General features: G+C 44.8%; 2 protein-coding genes across 4 annotated transcripts; both read left to right on the top strand.

Annotated features, from left to right (window-relative positions):
• Positions 1 to 3,289: 3,289 nt before the first annotated feature.
• On the top strand, positions 3,290 to 9,290 carry LOC119329860 (uncharacterized RNA-binding protein C17H9.04c-like). Of its 3 annotated transcripts, none has more exons than XM_037602957.1 (7): positions 3,290 to 3,614; positions 5,861 to 5,974; positions 6,249 to 6,346; positions 7,081 to 7,274; positions 8,049 to 8,392; positions 8,606 to 8,676; positions 8,959 to 9,290. In XM_037602957.1, exons 5-7 carry the CDS (start codon positions 8,061 to 8,063, stop codon positions 8,970 to 8,972), a joined length of 417 nt encoding a protein of 138 aa, XP_037458854.1. In that variant the 5' UTR covers positions 3,290 to 3,614; positions 5,861 to 5,974; positions 6,249 to 6,346; positions 7,081 to 7,274; positions 8,049 to 8,060; the 3' UTR covers positions 8,973 to 9,290. The 3 variants fall into 3 exon arrangements, with proteins under 3 accessions (XP_037458854.1, XP_037458853.1, XP_037458852.1); XM_037602956.1 differs by having other exon boundaries at positions 7,086 to 7,274; XM_037602955.1 differs by having other exon boundaries at positions 6,249 to 7,274.
• A 2,942-nt stretch (positions 9,291 to 12,232) lies between these two features.
• Positions 12,233 to 15,443, top strand: LOC119330966 (nudix hydrolase 19, chloroplastic). Its single transcript, XM_037604116.1, has 6 exons — positions 12,233 to 12,831; positions 12,968 to 13,108; positions 13,219 to 13,323; positions 14,175 to 14,274; positions 14,484 to 14,576; positions 14,875 to 15,443. The coding sequence occupies exons 1-6, from the start codon at positions 12,325 to 12,327 to the stop codon at positions 15,138 to 15,140; spliced, it is 1,212 nt and encodes a 403-aa protein (XP_037460013.1). The 5' UTR covers positions 12,233 to 12,324; the 3' UTR covers positions 15,141 to 15,443.
• Positions 15,444 to 17,803: the final 2,360 nt, after the last annotated feature.

Here is a 17,803-nt window from a genome sequence, read left to right on the forward strand (position 1 = left end):
ATCTTTGTGAGCTTGTTTGCAGAGGCCGTCATACTGAGGACCTGACAAAGCAAGAGAGGTTTAGAAGCATTCAAATGTCTAGTTCTGAACAAACAAGGCACTGCGTAGCTTCAACTCTCACGACTTGTGACAACATTCTTCGAGCTCATTTGAATACTTGTGGACTTGTTTGTAAGTTCCCTAAATCGGGAACGATTCCCTGGTAACTATTTTCCATCCCCTGGTGTGTGTACACAATCACTGAGAAAAATTGAAGCAAATGCTAATTACGTTGGTACTAAAGGTGAAATCAGTATAATGCGATCGTTGGTAATGAAGCGATCGAAGTGCATACGACTGCTCAACTCTGTTGGTGATGAAGTTTGATTTGGGTTCAGTTTTATCAAGTGCATACAGGACTTGAGTTAATAAGCCTGATTTGAAACGTGAATCAATCTCCGGAAGAGAGAAAGAAATCAGAGTTGAAAGACGCCTGGCCCGGCGGCTGCATGTTTGACGATGGCGCTTCCCTTGACGATGGCGCTGATGACCAAGGCCAAGCGGAGTCCCTGACGGTCCGATGGCGATGGACGGCCAGGTGGTCCCGATGGCCCGATCACGACGGACGGCAAGGCGGTCTAGGCATCCCGATGGTTCGACCGCGATGGACGGTCAGGCGGTCCAGGCGGCGTCCCTGACGGCCGAGGCCACATGAGGCGATGGGCGGCGGCGGCACGGAGATGTGAAGGGCGGCGTCCTTAAGCTTCGCCAGGCCGAGGGTGATGGTGGCGACGTCGCTGAATCTATGGCGGGTCGAGGTGATGGGGGTGGCAGAAAAAAATTATATGAGACCAGGTCTCACGGTTAGCAGGTGAGATCTGTCCTGATGGATGACACGTGGCATTCACAAATCACAAAGCATCTAATCTCTCTCCCCCCCTGATTTTAAGTGGGGGGTGGAGGATGCTTTGTGATTTGTGAATGACACATGTCATCCATCAGAATGGGTCTCACGTGAGACCTGGTCTCATAAAATTCTTTTCTGGGGGTGACATGCTCGATGCGACTGGGGCGGCGGTTCCCTTGTGTCAGTTTCCTTTCATGCGAAAGGGTACGTAAGGAAGAGGATCACTGATTAGCGCTAATATGTATTTAGTGGATCATCATTAAGATAATAAGAATTGCCGGATTAAGGCAAACGAATGGCCGAGATCTGTTGGATCTACCCTTCAGGGTCTTTATATTGTTATAGATATTTGTAAGTTCCCTAAACTGGGAACGATTCCCTGGTCGCGACGGAGAAGCACCCGAATGACTATTTTCCATCTGCCTGATGTGTGTACACAATCAGTGAGAAAAATTGAAGCAAAATTCAATCAATGCTAATTACGTTGGTATGAAGGCCAAATCAGTATAATATGATCATTGGTAATGAAGCGATCGAAGTGCATACAGGACTGCTCAACTCTGTTGGTGACGAAGTCTGATATGGGTTTAGTTTTATCAAGTGCATACAGTACTTGTGTTAGCAAGCCTGATTTGAAACCCGAATCAATCTCCGGAAGAAAGAAAGTAGAGTTGAAAGACGCCTGGCCCGGTGGCTGCATGTTTGGCGATGGCGCGTCCCTTGACGGCGCGCTGACGACCGAGGCCAAGCGGCATCCCTGACGGCCCGACGGCGATGGACGACCAGGTGGTTCAGGCGGTCCGATGGCCCGACCACGACGGACGGCAAGGTGGTCTAGGCGGCGTCCCCGACGGTCGAGGCCACACGAGGCGATGGGTGGTGACGGCACGGAGATGTGAAGGGCGACGTCCTTAAGCTCCGCCGGGTCTAGGATGATGGTGGTGACATCGCTGAATCTGCAGCGGATCGAGGTGATGGGGGTGGCATGCTCAATGCGACTGGGGCGGTTGTTCCAGTTTCCTTTCGTGTGAAAGGGTACCTAAGGAAGGGGATCACTGATTAGCAATAATATGTGTTTAGCATTAAACGTGTTTAGTGGCTCACCATTAGGAAAATAAGGGCTGTTGAATTAACGGAAACGAATGGCCGAGATTTGTTTGATCTGCCCCTCTTGGTCTTTTTATATTGGTATAGATGTATATAAAAATGTTAATAAGTATTTAAAAAAATTGTTGAACAAATATTTGAAAAATGTTAATCAAGCATTTGAAAATGCTAAATGTGTATAGAAAAAAAGATGAACATGTATTAAGAAAATGATGGAAATATTTAATCTTGTATATAAAAATGTAATCAAGCATTTGAAAAAAATGATGAACAAGTGTTTCAAAAATGTTAATCAAGCGTTTGGAAATGTTAAATGTGTATGGAAAAAAGTTGTACATGTATTTAAAAATGATGGAAATATTTGATCTTGTATATAAAAATGTAATCAACCATTTGAAAAAAAATGTTGACCAAGTGTTTAAAAAATGTTAATCAAGCGTTTGGAAATGTTAAATGTGTATAGGAAAAATGTTGACCATGTTTAAAAAAATATTGAAAAATAATTATCATGTATGTAAAAATGTTAATCAAGAATTTATAAAAATCTTAATAAACTATTTGAAAAATGTTGATCAAGCTTTTAAATTTTTTTAACTATGTATAGAAAAAATGCTGGCCATGTATGTAAAAATGTTAATCAAGCATTTACAAAAATGTTAAGAAAGTATTTAAAATATGTTGATCAAGAATTTAAAAAATGATAAATGTGTATAGAAAAAAAATTGACCACATATTGGAAAAAATGTTTAACACGTTTTTGAAAAATGTTCAACAAAGTGTTCAAAAACATGTACTTAAAAAATTAGATCGTGTATTTGAGAAATGTTCAATGTGTATCAATTTTTTTTCATGTGTACATTAAGAATGTATATACTTTTTTCTTCTGATAAAACCTACACGAAATAAAATAAAAATGAAGAAAACTAAAAAACAAAAGAAAACAAAAAAGAGAAACAATGAAATCCAAGTAAAATAAAAAAACAAAGAAAACCTTCATGAAAATAAAATCGAAGTACAAAGAAAACCAATGAAAAAAATATCATAGTATATAGAAGAATAAAAATCGAAGAAAACCGATGAAGAAATAAAGAAAATCAAAGAAAAAACCAATGAAAACGAAAAAAAGAAGAAGCAAAAACCGAAGCGAAGAACCGGCCGAGAAAAACCACGAGCGATCGAACTCATGGGCCTACCCATTACTATACCGAGCGGGGGACCTTCAGCACTGTCCAGCCCAACTAAGCCATCTCAGTGTTCCTCATCGAAAGAAAAAATAAAACTAAGCCATCTCAGTGGTCAGTGCCGTGCGACAACGACGCGTGGCGGTCGGCGGCGGCTCCGGCCGTCGGCAGCAGGGTGCGGAAGCGATGAGGACGACGCAGGAGAAGCAGCGCCGACGTGGTCGCGGGTGGGGTTGGCTTGAGCCGCTCGGATGCCGGCTCCGTGGGCCCAATCGACGGCGACCGGATCTAAGCGGCGCCCGCCGTCAGCGGCCGGCGCGCACGCCGCCGAGGCGGGAGAAGAAGGCGAAGCGAGGAGCCGAGCCTGCCTGAGCCCGAGCCTCCACCTGGCGCCCGGGTAGCGCGCCCAAAAAGAAAAGCTTCGGGCAGATCTGCTCCAGGTACCGCCCGCCCGACCAAAGCCTCTTTTTACCACAGCCATCGTCAGTATAAAAATGTGAGATGCCGTTATCCTTTTTAGACTTCAGCAGGAAGATCAAGATGGGGATCAAAGGTGAATGCTACGCTTTAAAAAAAATTAGAGCAAGTGATAAGGGGCGATGGAATGTTTTGGGTGGAATAAAACGAATTCAGATTGAGAAGAGGGAATAAAGGGGCACCAATAGTGCTCTGCATGTCTAGAACCTGGAGCTTGATAAAATGTCCTTGTCGTCTCAAATAAAACCATTTTTTTCCTAAGCAAACCCCCAATAGTCCCAGGTATATTGTCTTGTGCAGTACCGGTTTTTTCTTTTATCACCGGATAGTATCCGCAGCTGTCAAAGCACTGCTTGCTACGCGGAGTTTCCGCTGCATGGGATGAAAATCTGTATATGCCGTAGCGCGTGCTTTGCACATGAGCTTCCTCTGAGGGAACAAAGAATAATATTCTTTGGGGACACCGGGAACAATCTTTTCAAATCATAATTGAATTGGAATTGTAAGCTTAGAATCCTTTGCCTTTTTGAGAAAGCAGAGTACCATTGTAGTTGCAGTATGGACTGAACTTCACCTTCACCAGATCAGTACCCATTCATAGGAGAGATTTAGTAGATTAGATTTTCACCAGTTGGTCTTTGATTTGCTTTGCCGGTCGACATCCCATGGATGTATCGACAACGAACATGGTTTAGTGGAAACAGTATTTGCAACCGATAACGTCTTTACCTTCGCACTTCCGTGTGGAATCGATTCCTCTGCAAACCAGCAGCGCGAGAAGCATCAACTGAACCCTGCTCTTGCTCTGCCGTTTATAGACGCTAAAGCATCCAGGTCACAAAACCAAAGCTGTATGGTAGATGGTAACTGACCATTCTCTGTTGAAAAGGAACACTTTATTGATGTGTCCACACTTGATTAATTTTTTTTATGGTGGTCAATCTGGCTAGTGGGAACATTTGATCCAATGATCTACAACAGATCGATTTCCATAATTTGCCGCATAAATAAATATGTTAAATTTCATCAAACTACGTTTATTCTAGATTAGATTGGGAAAACCCCATATGAACTTGTTAGTAAACTAGACTTGTCCAGTTTTAGGAATTCTGTAAATACAGTGTGCCTTGGTGAAAAACATACTTTTTCTTTTGATATATGGAAATCATATTCTTATCACCAAGCTTCTGTCATGTATATTATATATTTCTCTGTGGGTCTTACTTGGTTTCTGAGCAACAGGGTTATTCATGTTCCTTCTACTCACGTTTGAGTTCCTGATGACAACAGAGGGAAAGGAACAGACATACTTAGGGTAGTCCTGACAGATCCTTTTCATGCAAATAAAACAGTACGGACAGCTGACTACAAGTGAACATGGAACCTCTTGAATTATTGCGTAAAGGTGTGATTTGGGAGAATATATGTTGATCAGAATAGGTTTTGTGAACGTCTGTAGGTCATGCACGTATGCAGAGAATTGATTCTGAAGTGGCTATATATATTTAACCCCAATAATACAATCTGCCCCTGGCATATAATGCCACTTCCAACTTTAGTACTATCTTTGGGAGGTTGCACAACATCTAGAATGGACAAGACATGCAAACTCTTTATTAAATTAAATTAGTAAAAGGTAAAATGTTAACTGAAGAGAATTAGCTTTACCTATTTTCTTTTCAAGTCTGGAGTTTCAGCTCCATGCAGCCATGGCTCCACCCTCTAGCGTTGTTTGCTACTTTCTTAATTTTTATTTGTGTAATAAGGTTTTCAATCATGCTTTCCTTTGTTTATCGTGCCTTTCCAACAATATTTTTGTGTGTTGATGCTGTAGAGAGATATTAAAGGGAGTTTGTAGGAAGAGTGTTGTGATTAGTACTCCATCTTCGCCAAGCAATTTTGTAATGGGCAGTGATACAAACCCTGGAGAAGCATCCAAGGGTGATTGAGTTTTGAGTTATGGCTCCATAGAGCCAAGAAACTTTTTCCTTTTCTTGTTCACTGTTTTTGCTTGAAATAATAAGCCTACCAAGTCCTGAGCCACTAGTATCTTCATTGAACTGTTAATTTTGTCACCATGAATCTTGTAGACCATTTTCTTAAAAGTTACATGCATCTATTTTGGCCTTTCCAGTTATTTTTCTGCCTACCATTGTGCACTATAGAACAGAGGATGACAAATATCCAGTGTATTGTACTTTTCTCGCAGGCAAATATATTATTATACACAGCTGCATGCTTAATCAGGGATGCCCATACAGGAAGCCGGTAAAGAAGCTAGAAGCACATTTACTCTGTAATGGATCTAGAGCACATTTACTCGGTAATGGATTTAAACACATGTAATAGTATGATTCCATGGATACAACACTTACAAGCTTTGCATTGAGCCCGTATGTATAATAAGGGGAATACATATGAGAAAGGCTAATTTAAACAATTCATTTAAGCTTAGATGTTATCCAGCATTTCTACTATCAGAACTATATTTACATTTTCTATACAGTTGAATTTATTCAAATTCGTTTATGAACTTATATTTTCCACACTTTAGTTGTAATAGCTGGCCTATCTGCCTTTCTTTTTCGTTCTTACAGTTACTCAAGTAATGTGGCACTTTGGTCTAAGGTGGGGGCACTAGGATTTCTATTAGCCACACGAAGTGTGCATAACTGCTAGATCTGCACCTCCCCAGGTACATATTGTGGAAGAATCAAAATCTAAAGAATATATCCTTTGATCCTAATTCCTCACACCTTTGTCCATGGATAAATTAAAAGACCTTAAACTAACAATTTCTCTGAAAAAAGAGAGAAAAGGTGGCCAGTAATATATAGCAGAAAACAAGTTATTGATCAGGCTATCTTATTGTGCTGAATTTGTTGCTCTTGAAACCTGTAATATCCATGGTGTTGATTCAGTCTCGAGCTATTTTTATGGTCTAACTAATCAACTGTGTTTGTAGTATTTAAGTAACTCTTTAAGCAACATGCATGAAAGACTGGTTTATACTTGGCATGCCCGGTAGACACCATTCTTACTTGACATTTGCCTGCCTGCACATTTACAACTGAACAGCTGTAGCCCTAGCTTGAAATTTAGATCATAATTATAAAACCAGTGAGGTATCCATGCCAATGAAAAGTTGATTTGGCGTATATACACGAAACATTTGCCTGAATTACCTTAATCAAATTATGTTACTGAGACAGCTATTTGATTTTTGGAGTAGTTAATTATAGCAGCAGTTACATTTATGTTTGGAAGAATCAGTTACCACATATTCAGAAGTAATATACCATGGTGTAGACTCAGGATGTAAAACTGAAATTCTCCTATCTTTGGCACCACTTTCCTGTTGCATTGTGGTCTTTCTTGGTTCTGCCCCGTCCTTTTTTCTCCATTCACCCCCTTCTTCAATCTGGATAGCTCAGTTAGAAAGGCTAGGTCAGAGCATCTCCGTGCCTCCACAGCCCCACTGGATTCGCAATTATTGAGGCGCCTCCACTATAAAAAGGCAACCATCCACAAGAAGTAAGAACACAGCGAGCAAGGAAGCAAGCACACAACAAGGACAAGACAGCAACTGAGAACCCTAGTACTGAACCAAAAGCTTTCACAGGGTATGTGACCCCTCCTGTTCCTCTCTTGTTCTTTTGGACGATTTGTTTAAGACCAAGTTCCTCTATTGTTCTTCTGGCTCTTCTATCAAACGGGACCATCTGCCTATGTAATCTTCTTGAAAAAGGCCATATACTCTTATTCTTGTTCTTAATCTACTAATAGTTGCTCAAAAAGTATTTGTGCAAGCGTAAGTGTGATGCATGTGATGTGCATAAGATTTTAAATCCTATCTAAATAGATTCAGTTGGTTCTTTATAGATTAAATTGACTAGTTTTGTTTTCGTTATTTTTATTGGCTAATTAGCATGTTCTCTCTTTGCATATCATTTTGCTTGCCTTGTATCCACCTTTTGGGATACCATCTAAAAATTTATCTTATGTATCTACATGTGCAAATGATAGAGATGGAGCACCGACTTAGCCTAATTTAGTTAAGGTGACCCTGATTTTGTTTCTCTCCTGCCTTGTCTAGCCTGTACAATATTCCTCCTTTTAGTTTGTGTTCACATGGGCTATGTGCAGTACGAGCATCTTAAGTACATGTGTTCTCATTCTTGGTTTTCTAGCTCATAATCACATTGGCCCAGGACATATTCCCATACATATAATTACGACAGTACTATGGTTCTGTAATATCTCTATGCTCATACTACACATATGTGGAGCAATGAGCTAACAATAATTAGTAGTACTTCAGGTATAACTTATGTCTAGTTCTTTTTTTCCCTTTATGTCACTAACTTCTTGACACATCCATGCATGCATTTATACAGGGCTTACTGCGAATGAACACCCAGAGGAAGCCTGGAGACTGGAACTGCAACTCGTGCCAGCACCTCAACTTCAGCCGCCGTGACTTCTGTCAGCGCTGCCGTGCCACACGCTCGGATCTGCAGCTCGGAGACGGCCGCTGTATAGGTGGTGTGCTGACCTCCCTGGACGTTCGCCCAGGTGACTGGTACTGCAATTGCGGCTACCACAACTTCGCCAGCCGCTCCAGCTGCCTCAAGTGTGGCACAATTGTGAGGGACTTCCCAGCAGGCCAGGGTGGCACTGGCGCTGCTGAGAGCGGTGGAGTTCGTGCTGGGTGGAAAACTGGTGACTGGATATGCACAAGGTGAGCTATAGCTTCACTTCAAACATAGATGTCATCCTTACAACCTGTATGTATCCTTTATCCTGACATCTTTGCATGGCAAGAAACAGTAGCATGCAGGCCTACATGTTTTGAGAGGAAAGTTAACTAAATAACAACACTTATATAACATTCTCTTGTGAAATAGTTTGAATCATGTTTTGACACAAAACTATTTGTGTGTATTTCATCCAGGCCTGGCTGTAATGTGCACAACTTTGCAAGCAGAATTGAGTGCTATCATTGCAATGCACCTAGGGAAGCAGGTATATTGTCTTCAATTTGCAACTTATGTTCTTTTGGTGCCTTAATGTACAACTACTTTTTGATCAAATACATGCATGTTCGATTTAAATCTGCATGCAAAGCTCAATACAAAAGAGCTCAAAAAACTGTTTGACAACAGTTAGTTGTAGTAAAAATTACTTGTAGCTGTCTCATCAAGCAACCCCGAGACCATTTGTTTGCACTGCAATTTGCAAACGTTCATCCAACATATATTCTCTGTGCCCTAAACTGGAATCGTTCTGTTGCACCAAAATAAGCAGGCACCGGGAAGTGAGGACCAATCATGCCGACCGAGATCGATAGGCGTGACGAGATGGCTTAGGACGAGACCAACCATTGTCACACTCGCAAGCTCCGATCCAGGAAAAATAAAACTACACAGTAGTATATATGCTGATGTATTGCCACCTGTTATACTACTACAACCGTCGCATGGTTGCGAGGGCAGGAGAAGTTCCCTTAGCTTACAGAATGTAACGCGTGCATGGTCTCGTCACGCCTCGTTTACGTTGGTTGAGGCGTCGCTCATATTGTATGGTTTGGATTACTTGAATAAATATTCTTAACCATCCTTATATGTATTGTGTAACTATTGATGCGCGTGTGTTTCTGTTTCCTTTCCTCTGTTGCTTGCCTGAAGTATCGTTGCCATCATGTTGTTTCCAAAACCAAAAGAAAAATTTCGAAGCCCGGCACAGATGATCTCAGTCTCTCTTTTTTTTTTTTTGCTAAATCACATCTTTATGTTTTGGAAATTCATGGGGAAAAAAAATCCATGCATGCAGAGAATGGATACAAGCATGTCCATTGTAAATACTGGCAGGAAGATATGTCCATTGGTGATCAGTGCAAAATTCACAAATTGCTCCAGCTTTCTAGAGTTTGGAAGGAAGATCATATGCCCAGCTCCAGATTATTATATGACTCCTAAAACCTGGACGTGACAACTTTTAGGTGTTTCTAGACTATATAAACATATGGGCAGCCATGTATACAGCTTTTTTTCCCAGTACAAAGCTGGATTGACATAAAAAAGCTGCATATTAGTTTTCCTTTCCTCTACATCAAGCCTCATGTTTTCTAGAATTCAAGAGGGGCATTTTTTTTACCATGTGCAAGCATAACAGCCGCCTCCTCCTCTAAGAAAGAAAGTTAGGGTTCGTGCCTCTCACCGGCGCCGGCGCAGGTCCGCCTCGTCTCCGGTGGCCCTAGGATCATGGAGACGCAGTGGATCCTGGCAAGGGCCGGCGGGAGGGCTCTGTTTTTAATCATTTTTTCAATCTAATCTTGTTAGGGTTTGTGTCCTGTTCAGGAAGACGAGACGACGACGGCTCCCTGAAGATGGAATAAAGGTCTCCCCACCTAGCCCCCGTTCTGGCTGTGCATCTAGTATCGTTGGTGAGCGTGTGGAGGTGTGTCTCCAGCGGATTGGCCTTAGCACGACGACTTCTCGACTGTCTACTCCAAGAAGTTGTGCCCGACTCTGGCGATGGAGGGGCGATGACGGCGGCGCCTTCGGCTCGCTAGTGCTTGTAGTCGTCGCTAGGTGGTCAATGAATCTGAATGTAATTTGTATTTCTGGTGTTCGTTGTATTACCATGATTGAAGATGAATGGATCGAAAGTTTTTCCCGCAAAAAAAAACAAGAGGGACATTTATTTTATTTCTTTGTTCCTCGATCTACTTCGAGATTAAATCTCACCTCATCCTATGTAACTCTTGTGACTATGTGGACAAAAATTGATATCCGAAAAAATTGCCTTTATCAAGGGAAAACTTTGTTTTTGCCACTCTAGTTTTTGCCAACTTTGCTTATGCCACTCTAGAATTTGACATCTCACTTTTGTCACTCTTAGCTTTTGACAATACATCACAAATGTCATTCTGTGGCAAAAATGATAATTTTTCATTTCACTTTTGCCACTCTTAGCTTTTGACATGTATCACAATTGCCACTCTAAATTTTTTGCTTTTGCCACAGAATGGCAAAAGTGATATATTGTCAAAAGCTAAGAGTGGCAAAAGTGAAATGTCAAATTCTAGAGTGGCATAAGCAAAGTTGGCAAAAACTAGAGTGGCAAAAAACAAAGTTTTCCCTTTTATCAAACCAATCCATGTTCAAAAAGTCTTCCATAAAAAGTCAATGGTTTAGGTTGCTTTGTCCAAGATTTCCAAGTTCTGAATGTGTACATTTACTCTTTGTTTTCTGTCGTGATCAGTTGCCCTTTAGCCTTAGGAGTCTCCGGTCCGCCCCTCCTACCTCTCACATCTCTCTCACCCACCTTTTCTTCTGTGATCCGTCATTGCCACCTCGCTCCCCTCCTCTCCACGAGCATCAAGGCTTCCATGAGTGCTTAATTATCATAGTCAGTATGCTCACCGGTCGATTACTCTCTTTCCTTCCTCGTCTCGCTATTTCTCCTCATAGAACATCGTTCGGATGATCAGACGGTTTGTTGACACCATATTTTGTCATAAAAAAAGGTAATTAATATGGCTTCAGATGGAAAAGTATTCCACATGAAGATTCTTCGTCTACGAATTTTTTTGCTTTTTGAATCATCTCAATCCAAGGTCGTGTGGAGAAGTTACAACCAAAACGATATGCTGCAGAGAAAGTAGTTCGGACCCTCCGGGCTTGGCTAGACATTCCGGACCCTCGGGGGACCTTTTGGCAGCCTCCGGGCCTTGACAAAAGGTTTGTAACTTTCAGGCACAAAACGGGATTTTCAATATCTTTTATAGATTTGGCCGCTCGATTGCGCATTGAATATGACCTCGGATGAAGAAGTTTTGAACATGACAATTACTCAGACCATCGAAAAGAAATGTGTTGTCGGAGTTATCTCAGTCTGAAGTCATGCATGATCTCCACGATCGGCGCAAAAGGCTAGTATATACTTTTTATAGCCCAGAGCCCGACTCCGGATCCTCCAGACGACCAGTGTTCGAATTGGTTAGAACTTAATATTTTAGATGAGCTTTGAGTCATTTTCTTGTACAGAAAATCCAACCGTCTTATATATAGATGAGAGACGCCGGTCGATTGCACAACAGCACATAAATGACAGCGAATCTACTACTTTTTACTCTTAGTTTACATCTCTCCTTAATTTTTGCTTCCTCCTTCTTCGTGTTGAAGAGCAAAAATCCTCAAAGCTCTAGGGACGGTTAGACCGACCCATAACAGCCACATAGCCGCCGCACTCCCTGGCAAGTCCCTCACCGAACGTGTGGGATTTTGGGTCTACAAAAGAGCTTGTCGGCGTGTCTTGCATATCACGCTCCTAACGAGGCTACTCCGGTGACGTGTCCTGCGCATCGTGGGAGGTACACGATGACGGGTTGGTACGAGAACACGCTTTGACTAAGGGCCATCGTTTCAAACTTAGATTTTCGTTTATAGTAAATATGAAATGAAAATTTGAAGGGCAGGGCCACGTGTGAAAATGCTCCGGGTGGATGTATCGGTCGGTAGGTGGCCCCACATGGCATGGAGACATGTCTCTCCTCTTTCCCAGCTACCTCCAATCCAACCCAACAACCTTCGCCGGCGAGCCAAACAAGCGAGGCAGAGCGCCACCAACCAGCCCGGGTTGCCGCCGACCCGCCGTGCCTCCCTCGCCATGTCCATCCACCTCCGCGCCCACGCCTTCGCGGCCAACCCGCTCCGCGGCCTCGCCGGCACGCGCTCCTCCGGCGCCGTCTCCCCCTCCGCGGCCGCCGAGGCCCTCCGCGCCCTCCTCGACGGCGCCGACGCAGCCGCCGGACACCACCTCTCCAGGGTCCTCCCGTTCCGCCGCGGCCGCCCCCTCGCGCGCTCCCCGGACCCTCCTGCTCCCTCGTCCTCGTCCCCCTCCCCCGCACCCCCGCCGGCCTGGCGCCTCGCGTGGCTCCCGCCCTCGCGCGTCCCCGGCGTCCCCTCGGACGTCTTCGTGTTCCTGGGATCCCACGGCGGCGAGGGGGGCGGCGAGGAGGCCGCCGCCTACTGGGCCGTCGACGTCAGCGAGGTGGAGGGCGCCAGGTTCGGCGGCGCGGGGGAGGAGTCGGCGTTCGTCGACTTGCGGACGCTCATGGTGGCCGCCGACTGGAGGGACAAGGACGCCATGGGGGAGCTCGCCACCGCCGGCCACGTGCGTGCCATTTTCTACTTTTGGTTATTTCCAACTAGTAGCATTTTCTCAAGTAAATTCCCCACTGATACTGAAAACATCTCTGTGATTCGGGAATGCCAAATGATTTGCTTGATTTGATTCCTGATGCGGGCAGGCTCGAGCGCTGCTAGAATGGCACAACACGGCGAAATTCTGCGGAGCGTGCGGGGCAAAGGCAGTTCCTACCGAAGCTGGGACGCGGAAGCAGTGCAGCAACGAGTCCTGCAAGAAGAGGATATACCCTCGAGTTGACCCCGTATGATCTGTGCTCTGTTACTGACTGGCCTCTCCTAGTGTTTCCAGCTGCCAGTGGCTTGTGCTGGTTTGTATCCACTGTCTCCTTAAGCCTTTTTTGGTGGATTGCAGGTTGTGATTATGCTGGTCATTGATAAAGAAAATGACCGCGCTCTCTTAAGCCGGCAGTCAAGATTTGTGCCCCGGATGTGGAGTTGTCTTGCTGGTTTTATAGAGGTGCGAGTTACTTCTTCTCTTATGCATATCGTTATGTGTGCTTAGTTGCACTTGCATCCTTTGTTCTCTTAAATTTTCATGAGCTGCTTTTGGGTTGAATGTGGAGGGGCAGGCTAAGAATACCTTGGTGTACTAATAGGGGTACAAAAAGTTGCTGTCAGCCTGTCACCCCCTGTTAGTACTAATAGGAGTACATAAGAAGTTCAGTGAACTAATAGCTTTCTTATACAACATGTTCCTGTATCCTGCTTAGATGTTGTAAAAAGTTAGCATTGTCACGTTAGTCATGCTTACAGAGGGGTTAACTGAAGCACTTACTAAGCAGAAGAACTTGAATTTGATTTAAAATACCCGACGTAAATCTCAGTTACAGGGATAAGAGTAATACCCCATCAACACACTATATTCTGACTTTGTGACTTGGAAATTGACACTCGGAATCGTGCCAAGCATGATTATTTTGGAAAATTTTCTCTGGCCTGTTTTGACATCCAGTAGTCGTTATTAGTAGACAATGAAGAACTTAGGGATCCAGTTTCTTTTAATACACAGTAATGCTTTCAGTTGATCATCTGAACATGGGCCACATAAGCTATCTTTGAATTCAGTAAGGTTGTAATAGCCTCATTGTTGTAAGCTTGTAACCACTAAAGTTTGGTGTAGCTTGCATAAGTAGAATGGATGAATGAATAAATTGAGGACTTTTGAAAGAAATTCTTGTTCTTGGTTTACTGTATCCTAAGGTTATCAAGCACAGTATAATTTTCAGTGTGTAGGGTTAGCTAACAAGTTCACGGTCCTAGCCATGCATTGGAAGAAGCTTATCCTCACTGCAGCTGTTCTGTTTGTAGCCAGGGGAAAGCTTGGAAGAGGCGGTGAGAAGGGAAACATGGGAAGAAACTGGGATTGAAGTTGGGCAAGTCATTTACCACAGTTCTCAACCATGGCCTGGTAAGCTAGTCTTCTGATTGCCTGTTTATTTTCCAATGGAAACCTGTGACAATACATTAATACTGGGATATTTCAAGTGTGTAGACATGTAGTTACCGTGTCAAGACTTACATAAGTACTTGTATATTTGAAGAACTATTTTAAGTCATCAGTTGAAACTAGTATGTTTTCACTCAATGTTCTCATGTTGCATATGTTTTTTTTTTCAGTTGGGCCAAATACCATGCCATGCCAGCTGATGGTGGGTTTCTTTGCTTATGCTAAATCATTGGACATACATGTTGATAAAAAAGAGCTTGAAGGTAATTTTTAACATGAATGACATGCTGATTCTATTAGCCTTTCCTGCTGCAACTGATTTATCTCATCATTTCCCATGTCACAGTTTCTCTTCCGTTATTTTCCTCTTGTGTAATATATCATACAAGAATATATAGAGATGAAATTTCTATTATAGATCAATGCTGCAAAACCCAAACTTATATTTCAGTTTCAGGAGAAGTGTTTTAGAAATCAACTGCATGATACTCCTGGGCGCGTAGCTCTCACCTCAAGAGCCAGATTGGTGCTCATTCTTTTCTTCTTTTGTCGTACGCGCAGATGCCCAGTGGCACAGCCGTGAAGACGTCAAGAAAGCGCTAACGTTTGCCGAGTATGAGAAAGCCCAGAGATCAAGCGCGCTCAAGGTCAACCAGATATGCAAGGGCACGGAGAGAGGGCAGAGCACCTCCTCCGACCTCAGGGTGGAGAGCGAGGAACCGGCTCCGATGTTCGTCCCTGGGCCCTACGCCATCGCTCACCACCTCATATCGTCGTGGGCCTTCGAAGGGGCGCCAAAGGTGCCCAGCTCCTTCTCCAACCTATGATGAGCCTGGACCATACTACTTCGTCTTCGGATTTACGGCAGGGGATGTTTGTATAGCACACTGAAACATTGTAGGAGCCATGTATTTCTTACGCTGTCGATAGCTACTGTAGATATGTTGTTACTCATTGCTGGTGGTTGTAACAGAAGGGCAAAAGAGGACCGAAGAGGATTTTGCAAGATCGGCATCGTGATATATTGACAGTTATTGGTGATTTGATTTCGAGTGTATGATGTATAAGAACTTGCACGGATGTGCTTGCATAGAGACATATACAGACTGAAGATGAAGTTGCTATGTTTTTTTCCTTGAGAACTGGGTGAAGTAGCTATACTTTTTTTAGGGGTCCCACGACGGGCATGCCGTTGGGATCATCATCGTGGGGGGAAGGAATGTGAACGGTGCGATAGGCGAGTGATGGGCGCCGGTGCGCCGGCCCAAATTTGGGCCGGTCGTACCAGCATCGTACGATTAAACAATCAGCAGCCGCACGATTCACTTCTTCCTTTCCCTCGAATGTCTTTTTTTTTATAAAAAGTTTTCATAGACGACGACGCGCCAGCCTCGAAGCACCTCCTCCGTGTCTTCCCTGTCGCTGCCCTCGCCGCCGGTCGCCGTCGTCGTCACCGGTCGCCGACGTCGCCTCCTGCGTTTCGCGCCAGCAACGTGACCATGCGGTTCTAGCTCCCTGTAGCGACGATTGCAGCTCGGTGGCCGCTGCTCGCCGGCTCGTCGGACCCGCTCACCGGTTCGCCGTCGCCGCTCACCGGAGCAGCTCACCGGCGCCGTTCCCCGGGCCCGCTCGCCAGTTGGATGGTTGCAGCAAAAATCAGTTACTAAAAAAACTGGTCCCAAATCTGCTTCGTGCGGTTCCAGCAAAATCAAATGCTCGTTGTAGCAAAATCAAAACATGGTTCCAGCAAAAAAGCACAAATTACAGCACAAAAACATAAAAATGCCTCGCCACCGCACCTCATGAAGAAATTTCATTCCAGCAAAAAAACTCTCTGGGTCTCATCTCCGTTGAAGCAAAAAAATCACCGGTAGCAGCTATCCGTGTCCCGGTTCCAGCAAAAAACTAAGATGCAGCTCCCTATCATGCAGCTCCATCCATCCCGAATGTAGCAAAAAATTGCATCGGATCCAGCAAACCAAGGAAACGGTGGTAGCAAAAATTGCAAAACAAAAAAAAATGAAAGTTGTCCCCCAGCAAAAGTCAAAAACGCCGATGTAGCAAAAATTCAAGGTTGTTCCAGCAAACCAAAAAGTCAGTAGTAGCAAACTTGCAAATTTGGCGGTGGTTCCAGCAAAACCAACCGCCTGTGGTAGCAAAAATGATTACTGGTTCCAGCATCATCGAATGCCGGTTGCAGCTTTCCAGTCGGCCGGTTCCAGCAACGAGGTGTGCCGTTTCCTACATCGCTGCCCCAACCGGCACCGGTCTCCGCCGTCGCACACCATGGTAACGCAGCGGGTGCACGAGCTTGCAGCACGGTCGTCCTGCCCTTTGGACGCTGCTCCAATATGAACGGCAAGAAAAGAAACATCAATCTTGTGCTTGAGCCCAACCTCATGGGATCCATGGCGGACTGCACATGGCATGAGAGAAAAAAAAGGAAAAAAGCACGGACGAGCTCACCCCTCTCATGGATCTATGGAGGAAAAATGTTGCGCGGAGCGGAGAAGGCAACAAAAACGAGCTCAATTTCATGGGGATTAGGTGTGGATTTTGGAGAGAACACAGGAAGGAGGAGGAGAGATTGAGAACTCGGGGACTGAAGGGCGAGCAGGACGAGGATGCCTCGTGTGGTCTCCAGAAAGAGCGAGGGGATAAGATGAAAGTGATGGGGTTAGAGATAAGTTCTGTGGTTGGTGGGCCTGGGCTGCCTAGCGACGCGAGCGAGGGGACCGGCCGAACGCTCGGCCGGTCGACCGGCTATAAGCGTTTCCCGGTGCGATAGGATGTCTGGCCCAACTCCAAACACGGCGCTAATACTAACCCAATCTCACTGGCCCTCCGAATCCCACTAGGAAACGGACCCTTACCCAACAAAACAAAACAAAACAGCGTCCATCCTTGACCCGCCGGCATCGATCACGTACTTCTACACGATATTACCTAAAGTTGTGGTACTTTTGCGCCCTTGTATGGATTAGAACGACCTAGCTATAGTAGCATGCCCGTCGATTTGCGCTTTTGCATGTAACACGATCGATTTGATACGTGCTATCGTGTTTTTTCATATCTCTGTTAGTGTGCTGTTCGTTGCCTATTCCTAACCACACACCCACATTCTCTCGTGCAGTCCCTTTATGGCGCGGGTTGTCGTGGAAATCAGTGATGATGACGATGATGACTACGTGCAGTTGCCGCACATGCTAACTCACGGTGAAGAGCGAGGGGTAGGGGTAGGAGGAGGAGGTGGAGGTGGTGGTGGTGGAGGAGGAGGGGGTGGCGGAGCAGGAGCGGGAGGAGCTGGTGGAGATGGAGGATGGGGTGCTGTAGGTGGAGCAGGAGGTGCAGGCGGGGCCGGGGGATGTGTAACTGTAGGAGGAATAAGGGGTGTCGGCGGGGCTGGAGGATGTGTGATTGTAGGAGGAATAAGGGGTGTCGGCGGGGCTGGAGGATGTGTGATTGTAGGAGCAGCAGGAGGTGCTGGCGG

The sequence above is a fragment of the Triticum dicoccoides genome, chromosome 7A, assembly GCF_002162155.2.
Source record: "Triticum dicoccoides isolate Atlit2015 ecotype Zavitan chromosome 7A, WEW_v2.0, whole genome shotgun sequence".
Classification (NCBI taxonomy): domain Eukaryota; kingdom Viridiplantae; phylum Streptophyta; class Magnoliopsida; order Poales; family Poaceae; genus Triticum; species Triticum dicoccoides.